General features: G+C 38.0%; 1 protein-coding gene across 1 annotated transcript; it reads right to left on the bottom strand.

Annotated features, from left to right (window-relative positions):
• Positions 1-595: 595 nt before the first annotated feature.
• On the bottom strand, positions 596-6,585 carry npffr1l1 (neuropeptide FF receptor 1 like 1). The gene is made up of 3 exons (XM_052607758.1): positions 6,023-6,585; positions 5,645-5,744; positions 596-1,696 (listed from the first exon to the last, which is right to left on the bottom strand). Exons 1-3 carry the CDS (start codon positions 6,306-6,308, stop codon positions 871-873), a joined length of 1,212 nt encoding a protein of 403 aa, XP_052463718.1. The 5' UTR covers positions 6,309-6,585; the 3' UTR covers positions 596-870.
• Between the last annotated feature and the right edge of the window lie 4,599 nt (positions 6,586-11,184).

The raw sequence follows: 11,184 nt of genomic DNA, 5'->3' as shown, positions 1-11,184 counted from the left end.
ATGTGTTGTCAAACTGATAAAAATGTTTTCTTAATTTGTTGGTGTTTTTTTTTTCTATTTGCATGTGTTTTATCATTTCTTGCCCTTGAGCTCGCTCGGCTACCGTAAATAACACTATCTGAAGTGAATTTTAAAGGCAAGAACTGAACTGATAAAAATTATTTTCATATAAAAATAACAGCATGGCATCACCACACATAAAAGTATAACACATGCAATGCAAACACATTCTTTTGTTTGTGCATTTCCCTTTAACACATGTCACTTCTATTCAATTCAAGTAATGGGCACAATATCCACACATAATCATGCACACGAAAGTTTGCAGCAAAAATGCAAAACACTGCAAAAATCTGTATCGCTCTTTACTGACAAAATAGAAACACACGACAGTAGGTTACTGAGAGTGAATTAAGATCCACATATGTAAAATAATAAATAAATAAATCATAAAAAATAAATATTTTTTAACAGTAAGGTAAATTCATGAATAAATATTTGCTACAAACATACTCAAGGCACCTGTGGCCTGATGTTCCTCAAACCAAGAATTGTATTTACAACATTATTTTTTTTAAATGAGCACAGATTTTTTTGTCATACATCCTGTTATCTGTTTGTCAAAAACATTTCCATTGTTTTTTTGTTTTGTTTTTTGGCACTTTAGCAAGGAAAGCCAGTGTCTGGAGGTAAAATCTCAGCTAAACCACTAAATGAGACCGTCTTCTCTTGGATAAACTGAATTTGGTTAAAGGCCCTGAAATACTTCAAGTGAAATCAAAGGATAAACTGGAATGACATAATTTCAAACTAATTGGGAATGCTATAGCTTTCACCTGGAATATAATATAAACTCCTTGATTGCACAATTCACTCCATCCAGGCTCCAAGAACTCTGTGGGAAGCTGTAATTCCATTCGTGTCCTCCAGGAGAATTCCCTGAATCCCATGACCCGTCCCTTGAGGCATTGCAGCGAAGCAGCGGTCTTTCCTCACACTGGTCACATCATGGTTCCTATGGTTCCCATCATGGTCAGATACTCTGTTAGGAGGCAGGAGAGCAAAGTGTGTGTGACGAATTTCCGACACAAAAGATCTACAGGAGCCACATGCCACAGCCGCCTGAAAGCCCCTCCGAAAGTTCTGGTTGAAGAAGCCATAGATGATCGGGTTAACACCACTGTTGAAGAAGGCCAGCCAATGAGCTACGGGAAACAGATAGCTGCTCAAGAAGTCAATCTGTTGGCGGTCTAGATCCTGATAGTCCGCGAGAAGCATCAAAGTCCAAAGCGGAAGCCAGGAGACCATGAAGAGAATAGCAACCATGATGAGCATCTTAATGACTTTCATTCTCCTCCTGGATCGGACTCGATTCTCACGCAGGTTGTTGGAGAGTTTGGCAGCGATGCAGCCGTACATGATGCTTATGATTCCGAGTGGGGCCAGGTACACCTGGAAGAAGATGACCAAGGTATAGACTCGCCGCATATCTGCTCTGGCCCAGTCCTCAAAACACACGAAGAGTGGATATATCTGGTTGTCCTGGACCATGTACATGTCATCCAGTTGAATGACTGTCAGGGTTGCAGCAGAAGGAAAGATGATGGCAAAAGCAAGAAGCCAAATGAAGATGATGGCGAAGAATGCAGTGAAAGGCCTCAGGCGGTGATGGAAAGGGTAAACGATCCCCATAAACCTGTTAAGAGACAAGCTTAATATTTAAAAACTCGATTCAGAACAGGGTTGTTATGGACAAATAAGAATAAAATGATTAAAAACATTTTGCACTTTTAAAGATAAGCGGAAATAAATATAAATATTAGACACAAAAAATTACATTGAATGATAATTATAATGCTGAAATATGTATCAATTGAAGCACTGAAATTTCAAGGAATAAAAAAAAAAAAACGTAACTAAAATTACACTGCCTTACAGTGAATACATTGCCCTGAGTTCTAATCACTGCCACCTGTGTTCAATGGCCACACTCATCTCCAGCGCTATTTACCTTTGCCCTGTTCATTCAGTCACTGTCTGGTCTATGACTGTTGACTACTTATTCACGCGTACAGTTGACTTACCCGGATACCTACCTTGTGTACTGTTCTGCTTGTCTCTGAAGCTCCAGTCTCCCTCTCCAGGCTCCATTGTGTTCATCACCTACCTGTAAGATAATATAACCACCACTGATTACCATACAGTGACTCAAGACGATTGGTGTGTGCACTACTACTACTACTACTATTATTATTACCTTTATTTAACCGGGAAAAAGATTCACTGTGATTAAAATCTCTTTTCCAGGAGTGTCCTTATCTCCCTTGCTCTGTTGTCATCGCTATTACATAGCTTGTGTAAAGATATCATCAATAAATAATTTACTGTTGTTCCACTAAACTGAGTTTGTGTTCCCTGACACACAGGGGCGGATCTAGAAAAATATTGATGGGGTGGCAAGAAGGGGGCAGGGATTTTTGAGGGGTGGCAACATATGGCAGACGTATATATACTGAATTTAGTCACAGTTATCACAGATTGATGATAAATATATGTGCACACTACAAAAGGACACAGGCTATCATTTACAAACTTAATCTCATACAATCAATGTCTTGCATTTGAAACAGTTCATATAAGGAATAAGTGACCATACCCCATAAGCACCACCACACTCACTAATGCATACAGTATGCATCGACATGTAATTAAGAACATTATAAAAGGTTCAGTGTTATCAATATGTCAATTTATTATAAGAAACACAAGACTTTAATAGCCAATGACATTTCCAGCTGGGGAGACTCAACTGATTTTCTATTGTTTAGTGTTAATCATCATCTAACTCAACAAGTCAAGAGCTACATTTAACCTTAGATGTTATATGAATATGGTCCCTGAGGCATAGGTTTTATTAGCTGACAATAATAATAAATAAATAAATATAGGCACAAATACAAATGTACTTTTAGAAATTGTTTTTGAAAGAAAAATGGTGTTATTGTTTTGGCAAGTTTAAATTAAAACATCTATGAAAACTTGTGAGATATTATTAACCAATCATTATTGCCTCATTATTTTTTTTATATAATGCATTTTAAGTCATTTGAAAGGCTATTGATGTCTTAGGTCTGTTTTTATAGCAAATATATATATATATATATATATATATATATATATATATATATATATATATTACAGTATATTAATACTTATTATTTGAAGTAAGAAAACCATGGTTAATTTGCAGTTACCATGGCTACAAGAACAATAATTTGTGGTGTTCGCGAATCATTTGAGTCAGTTTGGGGATCGCAAATCATTTCAGTTCGGGAGTTCAAAGCGGGTTCGCTAATCATTTGAGTCAGTTATGGGGATCGCAAATCATTTGAGTCAGTTTGGGAGTTCGGAGCGGGATCGCGAATCATTTGAATCAGTTCGGGAGTTCGTAGCGGGTTCGCGGATCATTTGAGTCAGTTATGGGGATCGCGAATCATTTGAGTCAGTTCGGGAGTTCAAAGCGGGTCGCGAATCATTTGAGTCAGTTTGGGGATCGAAAAAAATTTGAATCAGTTCGGGAGTTCGGAACGGGATGGCGAATCATTTGAGTCAGTTATAGGGATCGCGAATCATTTGAGTCAGTTCGGGAGTTCGGAGCGGGATCGCGAATCATTTGAATCAGTTTGGGAGTTCGTAGTGGGTTCGCGAAACATTTGAGTCAGTTCGGGAGTTCAAAGCGGTTCTGGAATCATTTGTGTCAATTTGGGGATCGAAAAAATTTGAATCAGTTCGGGAGTTCGGAGGGGGATGGCGAATCATTTGAGTCAGTTCGGGGGTTCGGAGTGGGATGGCGAACCATTTGAGTCAGTTATGGGGATCGCGAATCATTTGAGTCAGTTCCGGAGTTCGGAGCGGGAACACGAATCACGAAAGATTCGCTCTCCTAAATTTTCAAATTGGCTATAACCTTTAATTTGTTGCTGCCAACTGGGGTGGCAGCAGGGGTGGCAAGGCTTTCTTCTATACTACCCCAGTAGATGCTGACACACAAAACAATAGTCTAAATAACCCAAATAGTCATATTTACATAACACTGATTCAAAATGCTCTTTAATTTTGACTGAAGAATGGCTTTACATAAGATCTAAAAAAAAATTGTAAACTTAAACAATATTAATCTGAAAACAAAATATCAACCCCTATTTCTTTCAAAAATTACATTAATTTTTCCATATTAAACATCTTTTTCCATTCAGTGTAATTATGTGGTCACTGCCTGTCAAGTTCAATAGTATTTTGTTTGGTTTATTTGTTCAAAAAAAAAGTTAAATTTAATTTGAATCCGGTTCTGGCCTCAAAATGACTTCCAATTATTTAATTAATGAAGACAAAAGCATTGAAATCAGCTAAAACAACTATAGGTTTATTCCTTATTTTAATCAGCCCCCTCATAAATTGTGGGTATGAAATCTTGGTGCTCTTTGGTTGTATGGGATAGTATATATTTAAGGACAAGAACTCCAAGGCACTCGAATTATAGTGAAAAGTTAAAAAGCCTTTATTGCATCACTGGCTTTATACGTTAAAATTATTTTGGTAAAAGGTACATTTATGCGTTGCAGCTACATGCCTTTATCAGGGTGTGTGTAACCAACATCATCTCAGTTCATTTAAAAAACACTGTTCTAGATTCTTGTGTCTTATACATTTGCAAGGAATGTGTACATTTAATTTTCTTGTCTGAGGCATCTACAGTACAGTAGTGTGCTGCCTCACAAAAACAGGTGTATGATGCTTCTGCTTTGTTGTTGTTGTTTCTAACCTTGTCTCCAAATTAAAGTAATATCAGAATCATTACTTGCTTTTCATTATATTTACATTAAGTGACAGATTCAAAATGCAGGCACTCAGTCTCGTATGTCTATTGTCAATCAGATTATTTTTTCATGCTAAAGAAGAAAGTGTAACATTCAAAACAGACGTAGCTGTCAAAATGAGTGACAGTTCATGGGGCCCTTAAGCTTTGAGCTTGAAAAGTAAATTCCTAGCTCTGACTGCTTTAATTCGATCACGTTTTCAAAGTAGATCTCCACACATCTTCAACATCACCAACTTAAAAAACATCAGCTGGGATTTTCCAACAAATCAACAGCAATCCTACAAAACAAAATTTCTCTCTTTAAGTTTCTTTTAGATACCATAGTGTGGAAATATTCCCAGATATTTTGGACACTTCAGTTCACAATGATGTAGTTGCTCTTCTACCTGATTAATAAAAGGAATCCTGTGCAGATGCAAAACTGCGCAATTCAACTAGAATTCATTAATACTTCAAATTTAAGAGAAAGTGTGTCATTTAACAAACAGAATAGCAAAAACAATATTATTTTCAAACACTTCCAGTAACACACAGGTTAGCTCAAATAATGTATCAAAAAACACATAACAGAATTACAGACATTGGCACTGTGCCTGTAGCCTTTAATTTGCAAGTTAATTGTATTAAATTAGCATAGAGCATCGCAGCAAGATCGGAATTATCAAGGAATGCTTTCTGAGGTTGGATATTTTCCACCAGTGCTGTTCTGTATTCCCTGAGTACAGTACATGAATTAGATAGATTATTATAATAACCAATCATTACCTGTCCACTGCTATGGCAACCAGGGTGAAGACGGAAGCAGACACTGACATGCCCTGGATCAGGTTACTCATCGTGCACGTGATCTGACTAAAAGGCCAACCTGTGGAGAAATCAAGCAAAGAAATCTGAATGTAACGGAGCGGTTTCTTTAAATATTCTTCTTCTTTTGAAAAGTCATAGAAACAATAAAGTGGATTTCATCTGTTGCCACTGGATCAAATGGGAACAGAAAAAATATATTAGTTGTAGCTCCCATTCACCACTATAGAAGTTTACCCAACTATGACGACTTCCGCTTCTGAGAACCCTGGAAATGTGGGTCCATGAAGATGATATTGATAATTATGGTAAGGATGGTGAAGATGATGGCCCACAGACCTGAGATAAGGCTGTCAATCAGTGTGGTGGGCACACAGAAGATGCCCACCAGCAGATCACTAATGGCCAGGTTCAGGATGAAGAGGTTAGTGACCGAACGCATGTTGCGGTTCCTGATGACCACCAGGCAGACTAGTCCGTTCCCCACCACACAAAGCAGCAGCACCAGAAGGTAGGAGAGGATGTAGCTGACTGCCATCCCGGCCGAGTGGATGTAGTACGGCAGGAGCGTGCAGTTGGCTAAACTGAAGTTAACAGCATTGGGATTCAGGGTCATTTTGTTCATTCTGGATCTTGAAAAGAGAAATAACAATCCATTCTGGTAAAATATTCACATTGTTTTAATCAAACATGAAAGTGCACAGAAATATTGAAAAGAAAGCCCCCCAAAAAATTTATTCATAATACAGATTGCTGGAAATATCTCAACTACACCAAAAAGGACTTTCTTGTTCTAAATATATATATAATAATAAGCTTGCTGTGCTCTATTCATAAGTGAAGTAATTTTTGCAGGAATAAGACTTTGATTTATTTATGAGCTTGCACATAGTGGAAACTTATGGAGCTGTAAAATAGCAGATTTAATATTGAAATAATGCATTGTTTTCAGTGGTTTATTGGATTTAATAACTGCTTAACAAACAATATTTTTCACTCTTGTGCATGTTGAGAATTATTCAAAGTACAAACACTAAACTTAATCAGCTCATCATCTAAAGAATATGGAACATGTCAATGTATTTTTCTTTTTTATGAGAATACAATAAAAACACCATAGAAGAGTCTTACTACATGTACATGTACGTGTATGTCAAAAAGACAAAAAGATCGCTCACCTGTTGCTTCTTACACGTGAAATATGAGCGTCTCACTTAAATCCACTTGTGTGATGAGCAGGTTGTTGTGTTGTGCTGCAACGGCTTCTCCGACTGCAATGCGCAACTGTCACTTTGGGTTCTATGCCTTCTTAGGGTTCTTCATTGCCTTTGCTCTTCTTCTGCCCAGGAGCTTCAGAAATCAGCGCAGAAGCTGTTCGTATCTCAGCGGGAGCAGCACGCGCTTGTTGTGCTTTTACACTGGCTGGGTCTATCAAGCGCAGCTGAACCGCTACTTGTTCTGCAGACGAATACCCTATCGTCCATTCCGACAATTTATTTATTTATTTATTTCCTTCATTCGGATGTTCTCATCCGACCGCTGTCTGTAACGTGCGTTGATTTATGAGAGCAGCAAACTCTGCTCTGATGCCATAGTGTCCCCTTCCTACTGTCCCACAAACATAGGCTATGTATATTAGGCTATATAACATGCTGTATATATCCTATATGTTAGTAACATGATAAAAGTTATCTTAACGTTAAGATATAGGTTACCTCTAGTTTTAATCAATTTATTGATACTTATTTGATATTATGGTGTGTGTGTGTGTGTTTCGTGTCAACTCAGATCTGTTTTGAACAAGAATAATGCACTGTGCCTTATAGAGTCGGCGCCCATCACTTCTGCTTGGATCCTCAACGCGCGATCCTCAGTGACGTCTCTACGTGCGTCAAGAATGCACCTGTTAGAAAAATTGCGCTGCTCACTCACTGCTCCGGTCGAGCTCGCTGTTGTACCATTTCTGAAACGACAGGGGGTGACTCAGAGTGATTGCCCAATCACCAGGAAGCGACGGGGAGTAGTAGACCCCTGTTAGTAGCTTGCCTCTGGAGTTGCTGAGTGAATTAATTAATATATCACATGGTTAGGCTGTGGGTCAATTTGTAGGGCACAGTTGAAAATGTTTAAGTGATGTGATGTTCATCAGTTTCGTTTTATATATATTTATATATCTAGCCCAATACTCGCAATTCTGACTTTCTCCTAACAATTATAAAGTCAGATTTGAGTGACATAAAGTTGCAATTCTGAGAAAAATAGTAGCCTAAGCATATATCCTGAGGATATATAAGTATATAAGTATATATCTCGCAAATCTAAAGAAAAAAAAAAGTGGGAAATGCGAGTTTATATGAGTGTCGAGGCATTTCGATTTTTGCTGTTAGGAAGTTTTCTTTAAACTGATGATTTGAGAAAACTGGGGAAAAGTTTCTCTGCGCATAAGGGTGTAGATCTGAAGCTGGATTTTATCATAGGCTACATCATGCTGCTTGGATCTATCAGGCTTTGGATGATGCCTTCCTTTAAGCAAAACATTAGCTGACTTGAGTCCTGTCTGCCATGTCTGTGGAAGACCCACTTCAGGTACTTCCCATTGATACATCTGACTTCTCGGTGGACAAAATCCGCAATGCCATCTCCAGCCTCAAGAGCAACAAGTCTTTGGGGTACTGGATGTCCAGGCTGTGCAACCATGTATGGAACTCTCAATTCCCGAAAAAGTCTATTTCAAGTTTTACCTCAATAGAATGTGTGACAATGTAGACTCTGAGCTAAGTGAAGAACAGGCTGGTTTCCAGCCAAAACGATCTTGCATGGAACAAATCGTCACGCTGCAGAGAATTGTTGAAAAGTGTGGAGAACTCCAGGTACTTCTTGCTGTCAACTCAATTGACTTCTCCAAAGCGTTCGACAGTGTGCACAGGTCATCACTCTGGAAGATTCTGTTTACCTGCGGCATCCCACCAAAAGTCATGGGGGCCATTGAGGATATCTACAACACATCCAAATGCAGAGGGAGGGACGGAAACTGTCAGACCTAGACTTCCCTGATGATCTAGCAGCATTAGCAAACAACATCCAGGATCTGCAGCTACTTGTGGACAACATCAGCAGTTATGCTTAAAACATCGGCCAGACCATCAATGGAAAGAATACCAAGAATATGCCACAAGGCAACCACCCAATCTCAAGTAGGGTAGAAGAGGTAGAGAATTGTACTTATCTTGGCAGCTCCATCAGTAGAAGTAGGGACATTGAAACAGGAACTTAATTGCCACATGCGAGAAGCTGGAACAGCCTTTAATCAGCTGAAGAAAATATGGCAAAGCAGGAAAATTATGCTCAAAAACAAGTCCTTTACAGCAGGGAAACTTGGCAGTTAAAGACTTCCCAAGAGAAGAAACTGAAACCTTGGAATCAAACAAAATGACTTTGTGAAAAATCAACAAGTCAGGGAGAAGTCAGACCTTCCACCGGTGTCAGAGACCATCTGTAAAAGGCGCCTCCAGTGGCTAGGTCATGCACTGCTCCCACAGAATGGCTCACTAAGTGTTAGACTGGATGCTAGCAGATTGGAGGAAAAAAGGACGACCCAAGATGACCTTGTGAGAGACCGTGAAGGAGGACCTTGCAATTGTCAACCGGTAATGGAGTGAGACCAGGTGGCTGGCAGAAAACCACACCTGCTGGTGTGCTTTGGTAGCCTCATGCATCTAAGGACACGGCAGCTTATAGGTCTAGGCCACACTCTGAGAAATGCAAATTAGCAGCCTATTTGTTTGTGACATACTTTGTGACCAGGTCATAAAGTAACTGCAAAATTAACAAATAATATTAAACATATTTACATGAATGAAAGAATTCAAGACTTTTGATACTGGGTAAAATGCTATGGTATCTGGGGACCTTGGGCATAAATATGAACAAAAGTAGAATCCTTCAGATAGACTATGGGTCTTGTTAATTAATCAATCTTTTTTTAATACATCTGACGGGAAACAGGTCATGTTAAATGGTTAGAGGTGTCACAAGATTTTTACATAATATTATTAATAAATCCTCAATGACGAAATACAGTACATGACTGTAAAATGGAAAATTGAAATGTTTTAATTAATCATATTGTAATGGCATTTCAGTTACACTTTCTGTGAACGGAATATCATAGGTAGCCTAGTAAAAGATAACAATATGCAAGCACTAAAAAAGGTTTTGCCACAAACTAAACTGCCTGGCTTCTTCTTCCTGTATGATTTCACAGTCTCTTAGACCTTAGAACATTAAGAACTGTTCGATCGAAATGAATCGCTGTTTATCCCACCTAACATCAAAGTTTTTAAATATACTTTTATATTGGAATAATTTCACATTTTATATTCAACTTATTGTAGAAACAGCAAAAACATAATATATTTTTTAAATTTGTTAAATGGCATCTTTTTTATGACTGAAGAATTACTGATACCAATACTAATGTGTCTATGAAATCATTTTTTACTATAGCCATTCAACATTACAGTTTATATATCAATTTTAACATTTATTAGACTTTAAAAAATAACAACTAATTCACGTAAACGTAAAACAATCTTCATGTAAACCTATTAATAAATGTATTTGTACCTACCAGTGCCCTTCAGCGAGTAGGAAATATACAGAAATTTTATAAAGTTATTAAACACTAAATTCTAAATTTAGATGAATGTTTAAAGTTACAAAAGTTCCTCTTTTTGTTTTTCTTTTTTTTCTTGGATTAACACATCACAGTAGCAGGGTTATTGGGTTTTTAGCTGATTTAAGAGCTGCTGCTGAACATGACGTTGATCCTATTTTTCTCAACTCTTTACTTTTTCTGACCAACTTCAGGTCATGAAGTCTCTACTAATGAGCTGACAAGTTGAATCAGGTGTGTTAGATGAGGCAGACAGTGCTGAGGTGTTCGGGACAGTTTTGAAAACCATTTCAGAAATATGTTCTTAAATGTGACTCATAAAACAAATCCTTGCATGCATGCACAGTTCTAAGGCAGCTTTAATTGCCTTTTTGTTAACTGATGACCTAACTGATGACATAACTACAACACACACTGCTCGTAGTTTCGTTCACGTTTTGATATGAAATGATACAGCATGCACCACCACAATAGTGTTTGTATTGAAGAGCTCAGGCCACGAGCACAATATAATGGCTGACAAGACGGGAAAATTAGTTTTTACTGACATACTGTATGACCTGACAAGATCTCATCTGAACGCAGTTCACTGGTGTTCTACTGAAACTTCCTTCGTCATCTTTATCTTTTCCATCCTCGTTTGACTAATGTCTGGCTCTGAGGCAAAGTTAGAGTGTGCGCCTCAAAGTCTCCTGTTTGATATGGCTGTAAAGATGTTTTAAACGCAATTCTTGTTAAGAAAAAAAGAGATAGAAGCAACAGTTGTAAATGGGGGGGGGGCAACCCTAGGTCATAAAAATCGATTGGTGTGCATAAAGAACTATTT

This window comes from Carassius gibelio, chromosome A10 (genome assembly GCF_023724105.1).
Source record: "Carassius gibelio isolate Cgi1373 ecotype wild population from Czech Republic chromosome A10, carGib1.2-hapl.c, whole genome shotgun sequence".
Lineage (NCBI taxonomy): Eukaryota > Metazoa > Chordata > Actinopteri > Cypriniformes > Cyprinidae > Carassius > Carassius gibelio.
The sequence above is the reverse complement of the archived record's forward strand: the minus strand, read 5'-3'. Positions and strand labels throughout refer to the sequence as shown.

What these genes read in the sequence shown, in the direction of transcription:
- npffr1l1 (XM_052607758.1), bottom strand. Translation starts at nt 6,308, where the DNA reads ATGAACAAAATGACCCTGAATCCCAATGCTGTTAACTTCAGTTTAGCC. An exon ending in GATTGACAGCCTTATCTCAG is followed by an intron (nt 5,745 to 6,022) that starts GTCTGTGGGCCA and finishes ATTTCTCCACAG; the next exon opens with GTTGGCCTTTTAGTCAGATC. An exon ending in GTTGCCATAGCAGTGGACAG is followed by an intron (nt 1,697 to 5,644) that starts GTAATGATTGGT and finishes GTCTCTTAACAG; the next exon opens with GTTTATGGGGATCGTTTACC.